This window comes from Chrysemys picta, chromosome 1 (genome assembly GCF_011386835.1).
Source record: "Chrysemys picta bellii isolate R12L10 chromosome 1, ASM1138683v2, whole genome shotgun sequence".
NCBI classification, from domain to species: Eukaryota; Metazoa; Chordata; order Testudines; family Emydidae; genus Chrysemys; species Chrysemys picta.
The window spans coordinates 349,702,970-349,728,527 of NC_088791.1; the positions used below are offsets into that span (position 1 = coordinate 349,702,970).

Here is a 25,558-nt window from a genome sequence, read left to right on the forward strand (position 1 = left end):
CAAAATGGGGAAAGGATGCCGCCTCATTAATCAAGTGTGCTCTTTCCCAGTTTGTCTGAGCTGAGAATTGTGGAAGTTCACAGTCTGAGAAGTTCCTTACATCTAATGGCTTATCACTTCATCACCAAACAGTGCTCTCTCCTGTAGACGGCTTTCCCTTCACCCATCCCCTGGTTCTTGTCACGCAGACAGAAAGCAGAAGCCCAGAAGTCCAAAGTGCAGGCAATGTGATGTTTATTGGGGTTAGTTCCAAGCAAGCATATCCATAGCTCTACACGCTGGTAGAGTCCATTACCCAGAGTTTTGTTCATAGCTCTGATGCCACAGAACCTTTACCCCGTGTCCCCCTTCCCAGCTCTGACACCGCAGAGCCTTGCCTGTGTCCCCATTCCCATTTTTCCACCTCCTCCTCCTTTGCAGGCCCAAATATACCTGCTGTGCACACCCCTAATCCCATCCCTTACAACTTATGGTCATGTTCTGTTTTGGAGGGTCATGAATTTGGGGTCTTCATCCAACTCCTTTTGTACCCCCTTGGAGGGGTAAGGAGGGAGGTTGAGTTCTGGCCAAGGCCAGTCTTTTCTTTGGCTTTTAGTGTTTTTTATGCCTCCCCCTCTCAATCTCCCTTGCCCTTCCTGACGGGTTGTTTGACCTTTGCTTGAGAAAGGAGCCAGGCAGCCTTTCAGTGTATGTTCAGATATTACACTCCCACCATACCCTGTAACATTTTTAGTTCTATCTCTTATCTCTTCCCATTATACTAACAAACCCATCTGGCCAGTGTAAGATATAAGAGTATCAAAGCGTCAAACCCAAAGTTCAGTCTCTGGCTGACAAGCAAGCCTATATAGCAATATCTCCGATGCTGAGTTCCCTCTCTCTGACCCTGACCTCTTTCATTGTCACCCATCAGCCCCCAGCCCCACACATCCTGTCACCTCAGCCTTTTCGTAACTCCTAGACTACCAGAAAGTACTGGAGCTTTCTGATGCAAAGTGGCTTTCCATTAGTCCCTGTGAAAACAGGGTTCTTGATCAGTTTGATGAACAGAAGCTACTCTTTCAGATAGCCAAAGAGAAAAGAAAGAAACTCCACAATAGAAAGGAGCATCAACTCTGGCAAATGAAGTGTAAAAATAGAATTAGGAAGGTGAATTTTTTTTGAAGAACTAGCTTAAGACTCAAAAAGTAACAGCAATTTTGTTAAGTACATCAGAAAAAGGAAGACTACTAAACAACTACTGAAGCCACATGGGTGATCGAGATGATAAAAGAAGAACAGGAGTACTTGTGGCACCTTAGAGACTAACAAATTTATTAGAGCATAAGCTTTCGTGGACTACAGCCCACTTCTTCGGATGCATATGCATATTTCGTGGGCTGTAGTCCACGAAAGCTTATGCTCTAATAAATTTGTTAGTCTCTAAGGTGCCACAAGTACTCCAGTTCTTCTTTTTGCGGATACAGACTAACACGGCTGCTACTCTGAAACGAGATGATAAAGGAGCACTCAAGGATGATAAGGCCATTGTGGCAAGACTAAATTAATTCTTTGCATCAGTCTTCACAACTGAGTATGTGAATTAGCTGTTATTACTCAAGATAGACATCTTGGAATCATTGTGAATAGTTCTCTGAAAACAACCACTCAGTATGCAGTAGCAGTCGAAAAACCTAACAGAATGCTGGGAATCATCAGGAAAAGGATAAATAATAAGAGAGAAAATATCATATTGCCTCTATGTAAATCCATAGTATGCTCACATCTTGAATACTGAAGCAGATCTGATCACTCCATCTCAAAAAAAAATATTGGAATTGGGAAGAGTTATAGAAAAGGGCAGGAAAAAATATTAGAAGTATGGAACAGCTTCCCTATGATGACAGATTAATAAGACTGGGACTTTTCAGCTTAGAAAAGAGATGACTAAGGGGAGATATGATAGAGGTCTATAAAATCATGACTGGTGTGGAGAAGGTAAATAAGGAAGTGTTAATTACTCTTTATCATAATACAAAAACTAGGGGTGGTCCAATGCAATTAATAGGCAGCAGGTTTAAAATGAACAAAATGAAGTATTTCTTCACACAACACACAGTCTTGCCAGAGGATGTTGTGAAGGCCAAGACTTTAAAAGGTTTGAAAAAGAACTAGGTAAATTCATGGAGGATAGGTCCATCGGTGGCTATTAGACAGGATGGGCAGGGGTGCAAAACCATGCTCTGAAGTGTCCCTAGCCTCTGTTTGCCAGAAACTAGGAAGGGGCAAAAGGGGATAGATCACTGGATGATTCCCTGTTCTGTTCATTCCCTCTGAAGCACCTCGTATTGGCCACTGTCAGAGGACAGGATACTGGGCTAGAGGGACCATTGATCCAACCCAGGATGGCCATTCTAATGTTCTTATAAAAAGCAAAAATGTTAAGGGTTCCTTTGTCAGAGGTTTTCCTTACCTCTCTGGAGTCACGACATGATGGGAAGGTATTTCATGAGCCTGATCCTGTGGTGAATATTTAGCTAATGCATATCACTGTATGGTTGCTAGAATGTAACACATAAGTGTGTATCTGCTTGTAATTGTATTTTGGATGAAATCAGCACCAAGTTCCCTTTGGACTAATAAAGGAATCCTTGTGTGGAAACTTATTTGTGCTAAACCTGAATATATTTAGTAGGGAAATTATTTCAAATATCTGGCTTTCTGGTCATATTGCGCAGGGACTGGAACCACTTTAAGGAAGTGCTGAAGGAACGGGGAGAACGGCTGACCGAGAAGATGGAGGCTGACACCCCGGTGAGAGTATGCGTAGAACCAGCAGAGTTGGTAGGAACAGGGAAGGAAAAAGATGATGCTGTGGACAACACATCCAGCCAGTTCAGTGGGCGTGCGACAACCACAGACCTTGATAGCATCCAGAATACATTCATACAGGGAATGGCTATCCTGACCTGCAACACAATTCAGGAACGAGGGGCAGACCAGATCAGGGGGCAGATCAGTCATGACTAAGGTTAAGATTTTGTCAGAGTTATTTTTACTTAAAGTCACGGACAAATTGTGGGCAATAAAGAAAAAATCATGGACGTCCGTGACCTGTCTGTGACTTTTACTAAAGATAAGGCAGGGGGACTTACAGAGGGATTATTAAAGCCCGATCACGAGGATGAGAACCCGAGCCTTACTTCTGGAGGTGGGAAGGTCCAGCACATGTGGCCGCCACAGCTAACAGCGCCGTGGCCCCCGCAGCAGCCCCAGCAACACAGAGATCCGGGGCCCCAGAGAGCTGAGAGCTGTTGGCTCCTTGGCCACCCATGAGATCTGAGAGATCGGGGGCCCCGCCGGCTGACAGCTCTGGCACCGCCGCCCCAGGGCTGAAGTGGAAAATGTCCTGGAGGTCTCTGAAAGTCACGGAATCCGTGACTTCCATTACATAATGTTATCCTTAGCCAGGCCTATGAATAACTCTCTGTGGTGAATGGGGAAGTTGTGGAACCCCAGTGACTGGGGCAGTGGCCACACTTTTGGCAGGAGGTACAACAGATCCAGACAGTAAAGCTGTTCACCCCATGGCTCAGAGTGTCAGCTGGTTGCTGTTAAGTGCTGAAGGCTGGAAAGTTGTTGCCTCCGTAACGCTGTTCAGGCTGCTCAGAGCTTCTGTCCTTGGAGCTCCAGTGTAATCAGGATTCACAGAGAAGGCAGCCAGGTAATTCAGCAGACCTCGATGTTACTCATAAAGAAAGACCGCAGGCACGGTTCGGTGACAAACGCACTTGGCCAGGTTTATTGCCCTCTAGGCATAGTCCTAGCACCCTGGCTATGAGCCAAATGAGCAAATAAGCTTATGAAATTCCTTTCCTGGGTGGTAATATTCCAAGAAATCCTTACTGATCAAAGACCTAACTTCACTATACAACTAATGAAAGAACTGTGCAATCTACGAAGGGTAAAGACATTAAGAACGTCGATCTACCATCCCCAAAGTGATGGGTTGGTAGAGTGATTTCACATAAGTTTGATTGCGACATTAAAGAAGTTTGTAGCCCTGGATTGCAAAGACTGAGACCAACTCTTCCCCCACCTTATTTTGCTATCAGGAAGGTGCCTCGAGCCTCCAAGTTTTCTCTTTGAACTGTTGAATGGTAAGAAAATTGCTCAAGACTTTGTGGGCATTCGCTAGAAGAATTTTGCTAAATGTATAACAGGTACAAGAGAAGGCCTAGAACAAAGGGGTTCAGCTGCGAGTGTTGAGACCTGGGGGACTGAATGTTGTTACTATCAAGTTTGCTGTTCAAACTACTGGTTCAGTGGCAGGGACTGTTTGAGGTAGTGGGGCATGTGGGCCCCGTTGATTATGAGGGCCAGCAACCAGAGAAGAAAAAAGAGACTGAGATAAGAACATAAGATTGGCCATAGTGGGTCAGACAAATGGTCCATCTAGTCCAGTATCATGACAGAGGCCAATGCAAGGGGCTTCAGAGGGAAAGAACAGAACAGGGTTATTACCGAGGGATCCATCTCCTGTCATCCAGTCCCATCATCTGGAAATCAGAGGCTAGGACACCCAGAACATGGGGTTGCGTCCCTGAACATCTTGGCTAACAGCCATTGATTGACCTATCCTCCATGAACTTATCTAGTTGATTTTGAACCCCATTATATTTTTGGCCTTCACAACATCCCTTAGCAATGAGTTCCACAGGTTGACTGTGTGTTGTGTGTAGTATTTCCTTTCTTTGTTTTAAACCTGCTGCCTATTAATTTCCTTGGGTGACTCCTGGTTCTTGTGTTAAGTGAAGGATAAACAAGACTTCTGTATTCACTTCTTCCACACCATTCATGAATTTATAGACCACTATCTTATCCCCTCTTATCCCCTCTAACTATCTATGACGACCCCAAGATCCCATTCTTGAGTGGCAAGAGCTAATTTAGACCCTATCGTTTTATATCTATAGTAGGGATTATGTTTTCTAATGCGCATTACAGATATCATTTGAATATTTAAAAAGCCTAGGAGGGGATCCTCCTCATAAGCTCATTGTGACACTGTTCCCCCTATTCTTTATAGTTTTATGATTATGATATAATTATAACATAATTATGATTCATTTTGTCCAAGGTATGTCTTGTCAGTGTCACTGGAAAAGTTTTGATTTGCAGAAAAGGATTATTCTATTTCTGTGCATATATCATTTTTGTATCTGAGGTTATGAATATTGACTATGTATCTGTATTTCAAATGTAGTTACACCTGGGTGACACCCACTAGGCAAAATGCCTCCAGTCAGGACAGCTGGTTGTGAAGGGCCAATTCCGGGTACTGGGCCATTAGGGGAAACAAGAAACCTTAAGGGGAAGCTTATCCCCCACCTGGTGAACCTTCCTGAGAACGCTCCAGACAGCCTATGGGTAATGGCTGCTATGACTCAGAAGGGCATGCAAGGGCATGTGACCAGACCACATGATACTGAACTCCATTTTGGGTACCTGTATTTTTCCACAAACTGGACTGGGAACTGTTTATGGAACAAAGGATTCCGGCCAGAGGTTAAAGCTATAAAAGGTGGGGTGTGACATCACTTAGTGGCCTCACTCCCCACACAAGAGAACTCCTGGCAACACATGAGGAAGAAAGACCGAACTGGGGAAAGTGCTTGTCCCAGGCTAAAAACATTTTTAGCCTGTATATGGAAACCTGGTGGACTGCTTGTATCACCAGCCAGGGTGAGAAATTGTTAATTCATATCCAAACTAACCAGCATTTTAGGCTTAGTTTGCGTTTTTGTTGATTTGCTAGCTAATCTGCTTTGAGCTGTTTGCTATCACTTATAATCACTTAAAATCTATCTTTTTGTAGAGGGTCCTGTGGCACCTTATAGACTAACAGATGTATTGGAGCAATGTATTGCTCCAATACATGTTAGTCTATAAGGTGCCACAGGACCCTCTGTTGCTTTTTACAGATCCAGACTAACACGGCTACCCCTCTGACACTTATCTTTTTGTAGTTAAACTTGTTTTTTGCTTTCTCTAAACCAGTGTGCCTTTGAGTGAAGTGTCTGGGAAAAATCTCTGCATGGTTAACACAGGTGCTTGTTGAATATCTTTCCCTCATCAAGGGGAGGGCAATCTCTGGTGATGAGTTTATACTGTACAGATCTCTGTGTAGTGCAAGATAGTATAATTTTGGGTTTATACTCTACCGGGATGGGGGCAGTGAGCCTGAGACACTGGGAAATTGGCTGGTGTCTGCTGTTTGTATTTGGGTGGCCTAGGTAGCTCCGTTTGGGATTGTGGTGTCATCTGCTAAATACTAACCAGTATTTTAGGCTTAGTTTGCATTTTTGTTGATTTGCTAGATAATCTGCTTTGATCTGTTTGGTATCATAATTGCTTAAAATCTATCTTTCTGTAGATAAACTTGTTTTTTACTTCACCTAAACCAGTGTGCCTTTGAGTGAAATGTTTGGGGAATATCTCAGCTTGGTTAACACATGCTTGTGGCATATCCTTCCCACATCGAGGGACAGATGAACTCATAAGAACATAAGAATAGAAGAATGGCCATGCTGGATTGGACGAAAGGTCCATCTAGCCCAGTATCCTGTCTTCCGACAGTGGCCAGTACCAGGTGCCCCAAGAGGGAATGAACAGAACAAGTAACCATCAAGTGATCAATCCCCTGTCGCCCATTCCCAGCTTCTAGCAAACAGAGGCCAGGGACACCATTCCTGCCCATTCTGGCTAATAGCTATTGATAGACCTATGCTCCATGAATTTATCTAGTTCTTTTTTGAACCCTGTTATAGTCTTGGCCTTCACAACATCCTATGGCAGGGAGTTCCACAGGTTGACTGTGCATTGTGTGAAAAAATACTTCCTCTTATTTGTTTTAAACCTACTGCCTATGAATGGAATGGATATTACAACTGCATGGGCGGTATGCAGAGGTACACTACTACGATCAATGAAGAATGGTTTTTGGTCCTGTAACTTGTGGCAGCATTTCCACACAGAATGCAGATGGCGGGAGCCTCTGGTATCAGCGAATCATTTCTTCACTCCCAGAGGAAGGCTCTCAAACTGAAGATCTCCAAGGGTTTCTGCATGCGGCTGACCATGGGAATATTATCCTCAGTAAGGTCTAGCCTGCCATTGAGACACCTCCAGCGAACTTTCAAACGGCCAAAGGCACATTCAACTACCATACGGCACCTGCTCAGCCTGTTGTTAAAACGCTCCTTGCTGCTGTCCAGGTGCCCAGTGTTAGGTTTAATGAGCCAGGTCTGTAAGGGGTAAGCCGGATCTCCCAGGATTACTATGGGCATTTCCACATCCCACACTGTGATCTCGTGATCTGGAAGGAAAGTCCCCGCCGGCAGCTTTCTGTACAAGCCACTGTTCCTGAAGATGAATGTGTCATGCACCTTTCCAGACCAGCCTGCATTGATGTCTGTGAAACGCCCACAGTGATCCACAAGCACTTATAACACCATGGAGAAGTATCCCTTCCTATTGCTGTACTCTGATGCAAGGTGGTCTGGGGCTAAAATTGGAATGTGTGTGCCATCAATTGCACCGCCACAGTTAGGGAAACCCATCTCTGCAAAGCCATCCACTATTTCATGCACATTTCCCAGAGTCATGGTCTTCCGTAGCAAGATGCGATTTATTGCCCTGCACACTTGGAGTAATACAGCCCCAACAGTGGATTTCCCCCCTCCAAATTGATTTGCAACTGACCGGTAGCATTCTGGATACACCAGTTTCCACAAAGCGATTGCAACACGCTTCTCTACTGAAAGGGCAGCTCTCATTCTGGTGTCCATGTGCCACAGGTCGGGGGCCAGCTCAGCACATAGCTCCAGGAAGGTTGCTTTATGCATCCTAAAGTTCTGTACCTACTGGTCTTCACCCCACACCTCCTTGACAATGCGATCCCACCAATCAGTGCTTGTTTCCCTAGCCGAAAAGCGACAATCTACCGTGTGCAGCTGCTCTGTGAATGCACAAAGCACTGATAAGTTGCTGCCGTCCATATCAGGCAGAATGTCAGGCACCTACGAGTTGTCCTCTGTCAGTAACTTCGTGAGTAACTGTGCTGCCATACGCGATGTCCTCACAAAAGTTAACAGCGCATAGGAGAAAAGTGTGGGATCCATCCTATCTCAGTGCAGATGTTGGTGCGCACTGCAAAGACTGTTTGGAAAAACAGCACGAAAGGAAGCCGGAAACCATTGTAGGGCTGGGACACAAAGAAGTGCATGACAGGACATTTTGCATGTCCCAGGATGCGCCACGCTCCGTTTGTGCCTTTCCACAACACCTAGCGACACATGGTTGTGATAGGTTGGATCACAGAAACTCCCTTGGGGACTGCCAACTGATGTGTTGAGACTACCTCTGAGCCTGTTTTCCCTTGGGACTTCAGTGCCCTGCCTGGTTTGAGCCAGACACGCTAGCTTGCTACGAACACAGCCCCAGGTCTGAACAACATCCCACAAAAGCTGCAGACTTAACTGAAAACAGCCTAAGAAGTGTTTCTGTCTCCAACACTCAGATGCCCAGCTCCCAATGGGGTCCAAACCTCAAATAAATCCGTTTTCCCCTGTATAAAGCTTATACATAGTAAACTTATACATTGTTCACCCTCTACAACACTGCTAGAGAGGTATGCACAGCTGTTTGCTCCCCCGGGCATTAATACATACTCTGGGTTAATTAATAGGTAAAAAGTGATTTTATTAAATACAAAAAGTAGGATTTAAGTGGTTCCAAGTAATAACAGACAGAACAAAGTGAATTACCAAGCAAAATAAAATAAAACACGCAAGTCTAAACCTAGTACAGTAAGAAAATGATTACAGATGAAGTCTCACCCTCAGAGGAGTTCCAGTAAGCTTCCTTTTACAGACTTGCCACCTTCTAGTCTGGGTCCAGCAATCATTCACACCCCTGTGGTTACTGTCCTTTGTTCCAGTTTCTTTCAGGTATCCTTTGGGGGTGGAGAGGCTATCGCTTGAGCCAGCTGAAAACAATATGGAGGGGGTCTCCCAAGGGCTTAAATAGACTGTGGTTAGAGACCCACTCCTCTCTCCAATGCAGAATCCAGCTGCAAGCTGGAGTTTTGGAGTCACATGGGCAAGTCACATGACCATGCATGACTCAGAACTTTACAGGTGGCAGCCATTGTTCACAGGCTACTTTGACCGTCCCAAGTTCAAAGTCAGGAGATAGCCGCTCCACCCCCAAAGGATACCAATGTGGATTGGAGTTTTCCAAGGTGTCATTGTCTGCTAAGTGTTTCTTGACTGGGCACTTAACTTGCAAATTCCTTTTATAAGAAACTGACAAAATGCCTTACTAAGGCTACTTAAAATCAAACAAGTATACAGCCAATATTCATAACTTCGAATACAAAAATGATACATGCATACAAATAGGATGAATAGATTCAGTAGATTATAACCTTTACAGGGATATGTTACATGGCATATGTAGCATAAAACATATTCCAGTTATGTCATATTTACATTGATAAGCATATTTCCATAAAGCATTATGGGGTGCAAAGTCATAACGGTGTCACCAGGCACTGTGGGATACATACTCACAGTGCATTGCTCACGCTGTCGTCAATGGTGCCCTGAATGTGGACATGATCGGTTGACAGAGGAAGCAAATGTAGACTAGCTTTGGCGACTTTGCTTTTGTCGATTTTTTCATGTCGACATTAGTTTCATCGACAAAACTTGGTAGACAAGTATTGTAAATGCTGCTGTCTGCCTTGGTCTCCATCCCCCAGTGAGCTGTCCCCCCTCAACAGCCCCTCTCCCATTGTTCCAGCCCTTAAACACTGTCTGAACCTCTCCCTACAGAGTGGAGATCAGTAGCTCATGTCGTCTCAGATGTAAGGGTCCAGCAAGGAATAGGTGGCTGGTGTTTTTCATCTCCCAGGTCAGCAGCGCTGGAGCCAGCACTGATCTTTCACTTGACGAACACTCTGATTATCCTCGCACGAAGGTGTTTGCTTTTCACGCTGTACACGATTGGGTTCATCAGGGGTGGGACGAGCAGGTAGATGTAGCCCAGGACAATCTGTAGTAAGGGAGAAGAGCCCTTCCCCAATCTGTGTATCAAAGACAAGCCAATATCTGGTGTGTAGAAGAGCAGGACGGCGCAGAGGTGGGAGACACAGGTGTTCAGGGCCCTGAGGCACTCAGTGTGTGATGCAACACTCAGCACAGTTTTGAGGATCATCACATAAGAGAGGAAAATGAGCAGTGAATCCAATCCCACCGTGAAGACTGTAAGAAACAAGCCATAGATGTAGTTAACTGTGATATCCGAACAAGCCAGCTTCATAACATCCTGGTGCAGGCAGTAGGAATGGGAAAGGACATTGGCTCGACAGTATTGGAACCGTTTCAGGAGAAAGGGGAATGGGAATGATACGGCCACCCCTCTTAGCACACACACCAGTCCCATCTTGGCTATTCTCGGCAGGGTTAAGATGGAAGCATATCTCAGAGGGTTAGAGATCGCGACAAAGCGGTCAAACGCCATCAGCAAGAGTATGGAGGATTCAATGAATGCAAATGAGTGGATGAAGAACAGCTGGGCAAAACAGGCATTGACGCTGATCTCGCTAGAGTTAAACAAATATATGCCCAGTATTGTAGGCATGGTGGATATCGATAAGCCAAGGTCTGTGGCAGCCAACATGGAAAGGAAAATGTACATGGGCTCATGCAGGCTTGGATCTGTTTTTATGATGAACAGAATGGTTGAATTTCCCAATATTGAAAAAACATAAATGAAGCAGAAGGGGATGGAGATCCAGAGATGGATGTTTTCCTGCCCAGGTACCCTGGTGAGAAGGAACATTGCGTATTTGAGTTTGGTGTCATTGACTGTTGACATAATGTACAGGGCAAGTTTCCAGGAGTTTTGGACCTTCCTTCCTGAAAGGAAAAAGAACAGGAGACAAGGTGATATTTAATGAGACATCTTTCTGCTCTGAGTGCTAGTCTAGAGACTCCCAGGAGCTCAAGGAAGATCAGCAAAAACATAGTCATGAATTTACACCTCCAATAAGAAGATAGGCATTGCCAGACTGGATCAGACCTGCAGTCCATCTAGCTCAGTATCTAGCGGCCAGTTCCAGATGCTTCAGTGGAAGGTGGAAGAAGCCCTGTAATAGGCAGCTATGAGATTGATTACCTGCTCCCAGGAAAAGTTTCCCTCGACACCCACTAGTAATACATATATAGTGGTGTAAATCAGGAACGTTGTGGGCCCTTCCAAGACTTTTTAAAACAATCCTCAATACTGGAATTGGATTTTCTCATTACCCATATACACATCCAGCCACTCTTTGAAAGGTTCTAAGCTCTTGGCCCCATTGATATCTTGTGGCTTTGAGTTCTGCAACCTACTTGAACATTGTGATTTTACAATTGTGACCTGCACATAGACACCCTTTCTGGTTCTAAACTTCTGATTGTGGCCCATTGTATCATGACGTGTGTAAACACATGGCAAATGCATGGTGAAAATGGTCATTGTATTTATCTGCCCTGCATAGAAGCTATTCATAAACATCTTTCATTACCTCATTATATATTATTTTCTCACCTCCTGAGAGTCCAAATTATGCTACTGTCTCTTAAGGTACATGGGGTAAATTCTTAGGGACAGTTCCTTAATTCAATAATGGTGACTTCAACTATGTCACTCCACGTTTAAATGTGTACATTTGATCAGAACTGGGTTCTATTAACTTTCCCTTACCAAGTGCTCCCAGTGACCCCCAAGAATCCCTCCAAGAAAAGTTGAAGTTCTTTGCCTGGCCTATGTTGTCTGAATCCAGAGATGTGGATCATCCTACAGGCTTCTCTTCGTCCTCACAGTATGACCAGTGCAAACACTAGGTTTCCCTTAATATCCAGTTGAGTGTCCAAGTTACTCCTGCCATGCGTGTGTAAAGAGGTGATGTGTGTAAATTTCATACAACCACTATAACACTCCTCTTTCCTACACCTCAGCCCTATACTACTGAAACACAGACTTGGAGAGGTATTGCAGAGGGATTGTGTACATAACCCTAAATTTAAGTGTTAGAACCAACTTCTGGTCAGTAACCAGGAGACAGTATCATCCAACTGTTCACTGAACAAAGAGTTAATAGCACAAACCCATTGCACACAGTATGTGGAGCACTTCTGAAATACTTTCTAAAGCAAAAGCCATTAAACAGTAAAGTTTCCACTGCTCCTTCCTGTAGAGATTCCAACAACTCTGCTGCTGGCTTTTGATATACAGGCATGTCATGAATGTTTGATTTGTAATATCTGTATTACAATGAGAAGCTTTGACATAACATTCACACACCTGTACTTTAGTACACACATGTGAACCCATTATTTCCCCTCTGATCTGCTTTCAGAGGTGATTTCTCAGGATAGAGTGGGACTTAAAATGTAGCATCTGTCATCTTGTTTTTCTCAGAATCTGAAAAGATTGCAGCGTCTCAGCCCTCATTCAGTCACTTGTCAGTAAACAAAAGTCTAGTAGCTCCTCTGTCCCTAGGTTAATACCTGACTGGTTCTCCTCAGGTTCTGTTCTGTCAGTCTGTAGCCTCCATCCGGAGTATCTGCAGCACTGAATTCCTGCATTCACAACTGAGCCAGGGAGTAGCATCTTTGAAAATGGCTCTGGGAAACCAGAGATCACAAGGTCTCAGCCCTCATTCAGTCACTTGTCAGTAAACAAAAGTCTAGTAGCTCCTCTGTCCCTAGGTTAATAGCTGACTGGTTCTCCTCAGGTTCTGTTCTGTCAGTCTGTAGCCTCTTTCCAGAGTATCTGCAGCTTTGAATTCCTGTATTCACAACTGAGCCAGGGAGTAACATCTTTGAAAATGGCTCTGGGAAACCAGAGAGGGGGCAGGGATGCTGGTTGCCCTGTAACTCTGATGGGTCTCTACAGGGCATTCTAGATCCCTCAGCCAGTCAGAAAACAGACATACGCCCTATCAGACCTGTTACCATAGAGCTACATAGCTCTGAATTCCTGCCTTCACAATCGAGCCAGAGAATAAAACCTTGAAAATGCATTTGCTGATTAAATTTCCAGGAGCAAATAAACCTGAGGTGATTTGGGAACTAGTCAGTGATATTCTGTGGGGTCTCTTCTCCCTCAGCCCCTGGAGGGATCGGGCCCAGAGCACACGGCACCTCGAAAAGTAGGACCGATTGAGAAACCCTGACGCAGGGCATCGGGATTTTCATACTCTGAGCTCGCTTTGAATGTCAGATTTCTCTGTAGCTTGAACAGCCCACCATGGAGCATGGGCAGATATCGGGGAGGGGTTCCCAAGCTACCTAGTGCTGCCCTCCCACCCACCCAACAACCCAGCTGAGTCCTCTGCCACTGCACAGAACATCTGCAAAGGGACGCAGCTTGCAGCCTTTCCCCTTCACGTCAGGTTTTAAAGATAGTGAAATCTGCCAACGTACCCAATTCCTGCTAGACGGGAGCTGCTGACACCAGAGGTCTTCACCCTAAAGGACAAGGAGTCATCGGAGAGGTAGCATGGGCAGCAGGCAGTATCTGTTCAGATAGGGAGGCAAGTGTCTTTATGAAGCATGTTCACAAAGTCCCTTGGGGGATACTTGGCCATCAGGGAATGTCTTGCCAATACTTGGCTTTGTGTGCACCAGCTTTAACCCCTGTCGTGACCAATGGCAAACTGCAGGAAGCCAAATCACAGGGGACGTGGGGTGATGCTACACAACTGGACTGCAGCGCCAGCCCTGCTGCAGACTCTATTCCTGGAATCTGGGCTTCTTGTAACCAGTGGTGGATTTAGAGTTAGTGCGACCCCATGCGTAGCTTTATTTTTCGGTTCCCCTTTTGGGACCCAGCCAAGGAAAAGAATATTCTCTCTTATCCCCCCTCCCATTTTTCATTCTGTTTTTCTTCATCCTCCTCCTATATTATAAGTAGTAGGAAGTAAATGAAAATAAAGTGAGGGATCTTTATCGGCGCTGGGGGTTACAGATTGTGAGGCGCTCAGACTCTATAATGATTGGGGTCAGAGCTAAGTGCCGTAGAGAGATCTCAGCTCTGTGTGCCTCATAAGGGTGTGTAGCAGGGTGGACACCTGCTCCTGCCTGGAAGGGCTGGGCTGATTGAGGAAAGTGGCTGCAGCTGGGGCCACGCCCCAAACAGACTCAGCAGGCCCTATAAAGGCAGGGAGCCAGGAGCTCAGGCCAAAGTCTCTCTCTGCCTTCAGAGAGAGAAGGGCCTGGCTGCAGGGAGCTAGACACAGGGTACCTGTAGTGGAGCAGGGCTGGGGAAAGGCTGGGGAGCTCCAGCCTGAAAAGGCCCAGGCTGCGGCCTAGCGGAGGGCCAAGGGGAACTGGGGGTTGCAGAGGACAGCCCATGGGTAGGCCAAGGCAGCAGGTCCAAACTCCCCTTGCCAGTGATGAGTGGCCTATACTGCAGTCTGCCCAGGGAGCGGGGGCTAGTTGGTGACTGGCAGTGGCCTAGTGCTGAGGCAAGGTGGGGATAGTGGGTGGGGGTTCCCCAGGGAGGGGAGACCCAGATCTGTGGGGTACTGCCAGGGGGCAGCATCCCAGTAATAGGGGCACCGGATCCTGGGAGGGACACAGGTGCCAGTAGAGGAAAAGGCAGATTACCGGCCTGCAGAGGGTGCTCCAGAGGCTGGTGAGCTAATTCCCTGGATGACCAGTAGGAGGCGCCACAGGGGTGAGTCTGTACCCTTTACAGGGTGATTTGGGGCACTGGGTGGAGAACCTGAACTCTTCCCAACACCCTTTGGGGATGAGGCCTGTCATTAGCACAGCCCCCTTTGATGAGGGAGTTCTGGGCCCCTCCTTCCCCTCAGTAGTAAGAGGGGGAATCAGGACATGGTTTCAGAGTGACGGATCTGGAGAGAGTTGCCTGGCCGAACAGAGACCTGCTGTGATGTCCCTCAGACTGATCCTGACCCCCTACCCACTCCATGAGCAATGAGAGCTGCTGTAGCGCTGGATAGACCTCCCAGCCTGCATCCACATTTCTATCATCACCAAGTTTGGGGGTAGCTGGATGTGGGGGAGGCAGCTGTTTGTGTCCAACAGAGAGCAGCAGCAGGCACTTGGAGCTGGGACTGGGTCATGACCATTTCCATGAGGAAGAACAGGAGTTCTTGTGGCATCTTAGAGACTAACAAATAATTTGTTAGTCTCTAAGGTGCCACAAGTACTCCTGTTCTTCTTTTTGCGGATACAGACTAACACGGCTGCTACTCTGAAACATTTCCATGAGGGATGTGCATGGCCTTGCTTACCTGGCGTGAGCGTGTCTCATGCCTGAACAAGAAGAAAGACCCTCGGAGCTGTGCCTCAGGTATCCAGTGACTCTGCGAACCAGGCACTGTCATGTCTGGCTGGCTGTGGTGTAACCTTGTTCCTTACAACAGGAGGCTCTGTAGCACAGTAAAGAAGGAAACAATGTCTTTGCCGCTGATGGACTGTGTGACCAGAAATGTCTACTCACTCTCAGCTCCTCTGTTTGTGGGTGCTCCGCATGCAATATGCCCAGCAGCGCCACCGCTGGAGATTTTCTTGGGAGTCTTGCATTATTTCCTGTCACTTTTAAAGCCCCAACTTCTGGAATCAAGAGACTGCCCGGGAACCTCAGCTTTCAGTTTGCTTCAAAAACGTTTATCTGAAAAAGTGCGTTTCAGAAAAGCTGGGAAATCTGAAGCAGGTGCACCTGAAAGGCTCAGACACCAAAGGCAAATGAAAACCAACTCCACATTAGTATATTTTTAAATCTCATTATTTGGAAACAAATCTCATTATTTTTGGTGGCTGTGGCAAATTTCTTTAAAGTACATCAGAGGCAGGAAGCCTGCCACACAATGAGTAGGGCCACTGGATGACTGAGGTGCTAAAGGAGCACTCAAGGGAGATGAGGCTGCTGTGGAGAGGCTAAGTAAATTCTTTGCATTGGTCTTCACTGCATAGGACGTGAGGGAGAATCCCACACCAGAGCCTTTCTTTTTAGATGACAAATTGGAGGAACTGTCTCAGACTGAGGTGTCTGTATGGGAGGTTTTGGAACAAACTCATCAATTCAACAGTAATAAGTCACCAGGACCAGATGGGATTCACCCAGGAGTTTTGAGGGAACTCAAAAACCAAATTTCAGAACGACTAAGTGTGGTATGTGACCTTTGGCTTAAATCAGCCTCTGTATCAGATGACTAGCTGTGATGCTGATTTTGAAAAAAAGACTCCAGAGGTGATCCTGGGAATACAGGCAAGGAAGCCTTACTTCAGTACCAGGCAAATTGGTTGAAACTATGGTAAAGAGCAGAATCATCAGACACAAAGATGAACACACTTTGTTGGGGAAGACTCAATACAACTTTTCAAAGGAAAATCATACCTCACCAATCTATTAGAATTCTTTGAGTGTGTCAAGAAAAATGTGGTCACGGGTGATCCAGGGCATATAGTTTACTTGGACTTTCAGGCAGTCTCTGACAAAGTCCATCACCAAAGGCTCTTAAGAGAAGAAGGCAGTCATGGGGGAAGAAGGAAGTTCCTCTCATCGCTGAGATGATTTGGTTGGGCTTGGTCCTGGTTTGAGCAGAGGTTTGGACTGGATGACCCCTTGAGGTCTCTTCCAACCTAATCTTCTATGATTTTATGATCAGTAACTAGTTAAAAGATGGGAGACAAAGGGTAGGAATAAATAGTCAGTGTTCAGAAGGGAGAGAGGTAAATAGTGGTATCCTCCTGGATAGATAAGACAGAGAATATCATATTGCATCTACATAAATCCCTATTACGACCACATTTTGAATACTTTGTGCAGTTCTGGTTGCCCCATCTCAAAAATTATATATTAGAATTGGAAAAGAACAGAGAAGGACGACAAAAAGGTTTAGGGTTATGGAACAGCTTCCATATGAGGAGAGATTAAAAAGACTGGGACTTCTCAGCTTTGAAAAGAGATGACTAAGGGGGGTTTTGATAGAGATCTATAAAATCATGAGTGGTGTGGGGAAAGTGAATCAGGAAGTGTTATCTACCACTTCACATAACACAACAGCCAGTGTCACTCTTGAAGTTAATGTGCAGCAGGTTTAAATCAAACAAAAGGAAGTATTTCCTCATACAGAAATATAACTGATCCAAAAAACAACTAGGCAAGTTCATGGAGGATAGGTCCATCAGTAGCTAATAGCCAAGCTGGTCAGGGATTCAGCCCCATGCTCCGAGTGTCTCTAAACCTCTGACTCCCAGAAGCTGGAAGCAGATGACGGAGGATGGATCACTCGATAATTGCCCTGTTTTGTGCATTCCCCCTGAAGCGTCTGCACTGGCCACTGTCAGAAGACAGGACACTGGACTTGATGGACCATTGGTCTGAATCAATATGGCCGTTCTTATGTTCTTAAATTGTTTCTCTGATGGATGGACTGCTGCAGACAAGCCTTTTTCAGGGACTTCTTCTGTAACCCTAGCAGACGTCATAAGAACATAAGAACGGCCATAATGGGTCAGATCAAAGGTCCATCTATCCCACTATCCTGTCTTCTGACAATGGTCAATCAATGTCAGGTGCCCCAGAGGGAATGAATGGAACAGGGAATCATCAAGTGATCCATCCCCTGTCGCTCAATTCCCAGGTTCTGGCAAAAAGAGGCTAGGGACACCATCCCTGCCAATACTGGTTAATATCCATTAGCTATCCTCCACTCTTTTGGTACAGAAGCAACAGAGGGTCCTGAGGCACCTTGGTACAGAAGCTGAGTGATAGGTTACAAACCACAGCTGATAGTTCTGCAGTTTCACATTTGAGTGTGTGGTAGGGTGCCCATTGGTCCTGTTTTGGCTGGTACAGTCCCTTATTTAAGTCCTGTCCCAGCTGACCTGACATTTTTTGGAAAGGAGGCTTTTGTCCCATACAGGGCCAGTGCAACCATTTAGGCCGCTGGCATTCATGCAGGAAGGGGGGGGCGGCATTCAGGGGAACTCCCCGCCCCAGCTCAACTCTGCCCTGCCTCCTCCCCGAGCACGCCATGGCTGCCTAATCTGATCGGCACCACAAGCCTGGCAGGCGGGAGAAGTGAAGCAGCCACAGCGTGCTCGGGGAGGAGGCGGGGCAGGGAGGAGGTGGGGCCGGGGCGGTGCCTCAGGGTAGGGGGTGGGGAGCTGCCATGGGGGGGGGCGCCTCAGGGCGGAGGGAGGGAGCTGCTGCGCAGGGGGGGCGCCTCCGGGCGGGGGTTCGGGGACGGGGAGGGGGGCACAAGGTGCAAGTTTCGCCTAGGGCGTGAAACATCCTTCCACCGGCCCTGGTCCCATAGGCTCTTACTGACTTTAGAAATTGGAGGTTTTCATCTACCTCTTCCTCGTAACATATGTGAAGGTAATACGGACTGAGTCTATGGCCGCATTCTGCGTATGGAAAGGTCAAAACCTCCCGACTATGGCTGAGGTATTGTGCCCATCAGCTACTCAATCAGCCTTCCTATCTCTGTGCAGCCCCCTCCACCCTGTACAACACCCCTTCAGCAGATCCTGCGGGCAGTGGCTACTGTGGCAGGCCCTGGTAGCACATCTCGGATGAACCTGTGCTAGCAGGGAGCTGGAGAGAGTCCTAGAACAGATCTGGAGTCCCAGAGATTGTTGTTGGGTGAGCCTAGCTACCAGTGGATCACTGAGATATGTCCCTAACTTTGTGGATCCCTGGATTCTGGGTCCCTCTTTTCATTCTTCAGGGAGAAAAGAAGGGAACCCCCCCACCCCAGAACAATCCGAGGGAAATGTCCATGTAGGGAGCCTTGTGGAATCTCCCTTCCCTGGTCTGCACCCTAGGTAGGTAATGCAGCAAAGGGGACTGCTGGGGAGAAATCAGGTCCTATATTATTATTCTATTTTATTTTATTTCAGCAAGATCACAGCTGTGACAGCATCATCATTACCACTTGGCCTCCCCCAAGGTAGCCACGTGACTAATCGGAACCATATGGACAGTGATGACCAGGAGTGGATTTACCATGAAACAAGCCGTGTGGTGGCACGGAGCCCCCAACCACAGGGGAGCCCGAAAAATGCAGGAGAAATTTCATCTGACAACCTGCCCGCGAGTCCCGGCCGCCGGTGTAGCAGGGCTCAGGCAGGCAGCCTGCTTGGATGCTGTAGCTGGTGGCCCCATGCCACGCCCAGAAGCGGCTGACTTCTGGCACGTCCCTGCGCACCCTTTGTGCGGGACAGGAGGCAGATCCGTGTGCTGCCCCTGCCCCGGAAACCTGCTGCCCCCTCCCCACCAGGGGCACACAGAGATGTTCCAGCAGCAGCGCGGCAGGCCGGGGCTCAGGCGGCTCCCTGCCCTCTCTGCCTCCTTCCCTCCACCCCGCTCCCAGAAGCAGCCGGCATGTCCCTCCGGCCCATGGAGGGGTGTCACCGTATGCTCCCCCATGCAGAGCGCCAACTCCACAGCTCCTTTTGGCCAGGAACAGCAGCCCCCTGCCCTCCTACGCCCGCCTAGAAGCCTCTTCCAGAGGGGTGTGAATGCCAGCAGCTTTGGGAGCTGCGCCACCCTAGGGAAGTGCCACTCCCTGACCCCCTTCTGCACCTCAAGGCCCTGTCTCATCCCAGAGCCAGCACCCCACACCCAAACTTCCTCCCAGATCCCGACCCCATGCACTTCCTCCCACACCATAACCCCCTGGCCAGCCCAGAGCCCGCTCCCCACACCCAAACTTCCTCCCAGAGCCCGACCCCCTGCCCTTGCTCCCACACCCCAACCCCCCGGCCCAGCCCAGAGCCCGCATCGCAAACCCAAACTTCCTCCCAGAGCCTGACGCCCCGCATCCCCTCCCACACCCCAACTCCCTGGCCCTGCCCAGAGCCCGCATCCCAAACCCAAACTTCCTCCCAGATCTCGAGCCCCGCACTCCCTCCCACCACGGAGAAGTATCCCTTCCTATTGATGTACTCCGATGCAAGGGGGTCTAGCGCTACAATTGGAATTTGTGTGCCATCAAGTGCACTGCCACAGTTAGGGAAACCCATCTCTGCAAAGCCATCCACTATTTTATGCCCATTTCCCAGCATCACGGTCTTCTGTAGCAAGATGCGATTTATTGCCCTGCACACTTGGAGTAATACAGCCCCAACAGTGGACTTGACCGCTCCAAATTGATTTGCAACTGACCGGTAGCATTCTGGATTGACCAGTTTCCACACAGCGATTGCAACACGCTTCTCTACTGAAATGGCAGCTGTCATTCTGGTGTCCATGTGCCACAGGTCGGGGGCCAGCTCAGCACATAGCTCCAGGAAGGTTGCTTTACGCATCCTAAAGTTCTGTACCCACTGGTTTTCATCCCACATCTGCATGACAATGTGATCCGACCAATCAGAGCTTGTTTCCCTAGCCCAAAAGTGATGGTCTACGTATGCAGCTGCTTTGAGAATGCCAAAAGCACTGATAAGTTGCTGCCGTCCATATCAGGCAGAATGTTGGGCGCCTGCAAGTCGTCCTCTGTCAGTAACTTTGTGAGTAACTGTGCTGCCATGCGCAATCTCCTCACGACAGTTAACAGCACACAGGGAAGAGAGAGAGAGAAATACACGATCCATCCTAGCTCACTGCAGATGCTGGTGCGCACTACAAAGACTGAGAGTTGGAAAAACAGCATGAAAGGAAGCTGGAAACCACTGGAGGGCTGGGACACAAAGCAGTGCATGATGGGATATTTTGCACATCCCAGGATGCACCACGCTCCGTTTCCGCCTTCCCACAACACCTAGAGACAGCTGGCGTCACCAGGGACTGTGGGATACTGTAACGATGCTGCCCTTGGTGGGACACTTCTGAGAGTGCCAATTCAGGATAAATTGCTTAAAGCAGGGCAGTTACAGCCCAAGGCTGGGGGTCCTTTGCACACCAAGGCACCAAACCAGCCAAACAGAGAAGACTCTGGTTTTACCCCACAGGCTAACCATAAGTTATACAAGCGATTCCCTTAGACTCTCCTGTTTCCCAGTATCCCCATCCGGGCCACTCCTTATGGGGATGAATGGTTATGAAAACCAACACCCCAGTAAAAGAAAAAATGTTCTTCCGATCCGAAAGGACCAAGCCCCAGACCCAGGTCACTGTACAAATCAGATCTTACTCACAAATCACGCTGTTGCCAGTCCTTTAGAATCTAAAATCTAAAGATTTATTTATTCATAAAAAGAAAGATATATAGATGAGAGCTGGAACTGGTTAAATGGAATCAATTACATACAGTAAAGGGAAAGTTCTTGGTTTAAGACTTGTAGCAGTGATGGAATAAACTGCAGGCTCAAATCAGGTCTCTGGAGTACAAACATCCACAGCTGGGATGGGTCATTCAGTCCTTTGTTGAGAGCTTTACTTTGTAGCAAGGTCCCTTCAGAGGCAAGAAGCAGGATTGAAGACAAAATGGGAGAGTTTCCAGGGCTTTTTATAGTCTCTGCCCTGTGGAAGGACACTTCTCTGTTCTTACTGTGGAAATTTACAGCAGCAAGATGCAGACTGGAGCCACATGGGCAAGTCACATGTCCATACATGACTCAGTTCCTTACAGCCTGACGCCGTTGTTTACATGTTAGTTTGAACGTTCACAGGAAAGCTCAGTTGTGGATTGGCGTCTCATAAAGTCCATGGTCAGTTAAGTGCTTCTTGATTGGCACTTACTGAGAATAGTCCCTTCTCAAGAAGTTGACCAAATGCCTCACTGAGGCTACTTAGAATTAAAACACATTAAAATACAAGTACATAGCCAATATTCGTAACTTCAACTACAAAAATGATACACACATACAGACAGCATAATCATAATCAGTAAATCATAACCTTTCCATAGACAACTTACACAACAACCTTTGTACAATACTTGCTGCAAATATATAAGGGTGGTTGCAAAAATGATCTATACGGTCACAGGTTATGTCAGTAACATCACATATACATACTCACAGTGCATTGCTCACGCTGTCGACAATAGTGCCCTGAATGTGGACACAAACTGTCGACAGAGGGAGAAAATGTAGACTCGCTTTGGCGACTTTGCTTTTGTCGATTTTCTCATGTCGACATTAGTTTCATGGACAAAACTTGGTAGTGTAGACAAGCCCTTTCTAAATGCTGCTGACTGCCTTGGTTTCCATCCCCCAGTGAGCTATCCCCCCTGACACAAGGAAGAAAGGAGAGCAGCAGAATACGGACCCTGGACTTCAGAAAAGCAGACTTTGACTCCCTCAGGGAACAGATGGGCAGGATCCCCTGGGAGAATAACATGAAGGGCAAAGGGGTCCAGGAGAGCTGGCTGTATTTTAAAGAATCCTTATTGAGGTTGCAGGAACAAACCATCCCGATGTGTAGAAAGAATAGTAAATATGGCAGGCGACCAGCTTGGCTAAACAGTGAAATCCTTGCTGATCTTAAACGCAAAAAAGAAGCTTACAAGAAGTGGAAGATTGGACAAATGACCAGAGAGGAGTATAAAAATATTGCTCAGGCGTGCAGGCGTGAAATCAGGAAGGCCAAATCACACTTGGAGTTGCAGTTAGCAAGAGATGTTAAGAGTAACAAGAAGGGTTTCTTCAGGTATGTTAGCAACAAGAAGAAAATCAAGGAAAGTGTGGGCCCCTTACTGAATGAGGGAGGCAACCTAGTGACCGAGGATGTGGAAAAAGCTAATGTACTCAATGCTTTTTTTGCCTCTGTCTTCACAAACAAGGTCAGCTCCCAGACTGCTGCACTGGGCAGTACAACATGGGGAGAAGGTGACCAACCCTCTGTGGAGAAAGAAGTGGTTCGGGACTATTTAGAAAAACTGGACGTGCACAAGTCCATGGGGCCGGATGCGCTGCATCCGAGGGTGCTAAAGGAGTTGGCAGGTGAGATTGCAGAGCCATTAGCCATAATTTTTGAAAACTCATGGCGATCGGGGGAGGTCCCAGATGACTGGAAAAAGGCTAATGTAGTGCCCATCTTTAAAAAAGGGAAGAAGGAGGATCCGGGGAACTACAGGCCAGTCAGCCTCACCTCAGTCCCTGGAAAAATCATGGAGCAGGTCCTCAAGGAATCAATTATGAAACATTTAGAGGAGAGGAAAGTGATCATGGAACAGTCAGCATGGATTCACGAAGGGGAAGTCGTGCCTGACTAACCTAATTGCCTTCTATGATGAGATAACTGGCTCTGTGGATGAGGGGAAAGCAGTGGATGTGTTATTCCTTGACTTTAGCAAAGCTTTTGATACGGTCTCCCACAGTATTCTTGCCGCCAAGTTAAAGAAGTATGGGCTGGATGAATGGACTGTAAGGTGGATAGAAAGCTGGCTAGATCGTCGGGCTCAACGGGTAGTGATCAATGGCTCCATGTCTAGTTGGCAGCCGGTTTCAAGCGGAGTGCCCCAAGGGTCGGTCCTGGGGCCAGTTTTGTTTAATATCTTTATTAATGATCTGGAGGATGGTGTGGACTGCACTCTCAGCAAGTTTGCAGATGACACTAAACTAGGAGGCGTGGTAGATACACTAGAGGGTAGGGATCGGATACAGAGGGACCTAGACAAATTAGAAGATTGGGCCGAAAAAAACCTGATGAGGTTCAACAAGGACAAGTGCAGAGTCCTGCACTTAGGACAGAAGAATCCCATGCACTGCTACAGACTAGGGACCGAATGGCTAGGTAGCAGTTCTGCAGAAAAGGACCTAGGGGTCACAGTGGACGAGAAGCTGGATATGAGTCAACAGTGTGCTCTTGTTGCCAAGAAGGCTAACGGCATTTTGGGCTGTATAAGTAGGGGCATTGCCAGCAGATCGAGGGACGTGATCGTTCCCCTTTATTCAACATTGGTGAGGCCTCATCTGGAATACTGTGTCCAGTTTTGGGCCCCACACTACAAGAAGGATGTGGAAAAATTGGAAAGAGTCCAGCGGAGGGCAACAAAAATGATTAGGGGTCTGGAGCACATGACTTATGAGGAGAGGCTGAGGGAACTGGGATTGTTTAGTCTCCAGAAGAGAAGAATGAGGGGGGATTTGATAGCAGCCTTCAACTACCTGAAGGGGGGTTCTAAAGAGGATGGAGCTCGACTGTTCTCAGTGGTGGCAGACGACAGAACAAGGAGCAATGGTCTCAAGTTGCAGTGGGGGAGGTCCAGGTTGGATATCAGGAAAAACTATTTCACTAGGAGGGTGGTGAAACACTGGAATGCGTTACCTAGGGAGGTGGTGGAGTCTCCTTCCTTGGAGGTTTTTAAGGCCCGGCTTGACAAAGCCCTGGCTGGGATGATTTAGCTGGGAATTGGTCCTGCTTTGAGCAGGGGGTTGGACTAGATGACCTCTTGAGGTCCCTTCCAACTCTGATATTCTATGATTCTATGATTCTAACAGCCCCTCTCCCAGTGCTCCAGCCCTTAAACCCTGGCTGAACCTCTCTGTACTGAGTGGAGATCAGTAGCTCATGTTGTCTCAGATGTAAGGGTCCAGCAAGGAATAGGTGGCTGGTGTTTTTCATCTCCTAGGTCAGCAGCGCTGGAGCCAGCACTGATCTTTCACTTGACGAACAATCTGATTATCCTTGCACGAAGGTGTTTGCTTTTCACGCTGTACACAATTGGGTTCATCAGTGGTGGGACGAGCAGGTAGATGTAGCCCAGGACAATCTGTAGTAAGGGAGATGAGCCCTTCCCCAATCTGTGTATCAAACCCAAGCCAATATCTGGTATGTAGAAGAACAGGACAGCGCAGAGGTGGGAGACACAGGTGTTCAGGGCCCTGAGGCACTCCGCGTGTGATGCAACACTCAGCACAGTTTTGAGGATCATCACATAAGAGAGGAAGATGAGAAGTGAATCCAACCCCACCGTGAAGACTGTAAGAAACAAGCCATAGATGTAGTTGACTGTGATGTCCGAACAAGCCAGCTTCATGACATCCTGGTGCAGGCAGTAGGAATGGGAGAGGACATTGTCTCGACAGTATTGGAATCGTTTCAGGAGAAAGGGGAATGGGAATGATACGGCCACCCCTCTTAGCACACACACCAGTCCCATCTTGGATACGCTCGGCAGGGTTAAGATGGAAGCATATCTCAGTGGGCTAGAGATTGCAACAAAGCGGTCAAATGCCATAAACAAGAGTATGGAGGATTCAGTGAATGCAAATGAGTGGATGAAGAATAGCTGGGCAAAACAGGCATCAAGGCTGATCTCCCTAGAGTTAAACAAATATATGCCCAATATTGTAGGCATGGTGGATATCGATAAGCCAAGGTCTGTGATGGCCAACATGGAAAGGAAAATGTACATGGGCTCATGGAGGCTTGGATCTGTTTTTATAATGAACAGAATGGTTGAATTTCCCAATATTGAAAAAACATAAATGAAGCAGAAGGGGATGGAGATCCAGAGATGGATATCTTCTTGCCCAGATATCCCGGTGAGAAGGAACACTGCAGATTTGAGTTTGGTGTCATTGACAGCTGACAT

General features: G+C 47.2%; 2 protein-coding genes across 3 annotated transcripts; both read right to left on the reverse strand.

Annotated features, from left to right (window-relative positions):
• Window positions 1-2,435: 2,435 nt before the first annotated feature.
• On the reverse strand, window positions 2,436-10,923 carry LOC112061264 (olfactory receptor 51G2-like). Of its 2 annotated transcripts, XM_065598798.1 has the most exons (2): window positions 9,997-10,923; window positions 2,436-2,456 (listed from the first exon to the last, which is right to left on the reverse strand). In XM_065598798.1, the coding sequence occupies exons 1-2, from the start codon at window positions 10,921-10,923 to the stop codon at window positions 2,436-2,438; spliced, it is 948 nt and encodes a 315-aa protein (XP_065454870.1). The 2 variants fall into 2 exon arrangements, with proteins under 2 accessions (XP_065454870.1, XP_023969895.2); XM_024114127.2 differs by lacking the exon at window positions 2,436-2,456 and having other exon boundaries at window positions 9,988-10,923.
• A 13,699-nt stretch (window positions 10,924-24,622) lies between these two features.
• On the reverse strand, window positions 24,623-25,558 carry LOC135984214 (olfactory receptor 51G2-like). The gene has a single exon (XM_065598819.1). It carries the CDS (start codon window positions 25,556-25,558, stop codon window positions 24,623-24,625), a length of 936 nt encoding a protein of 311 aa, XP_065454891.1.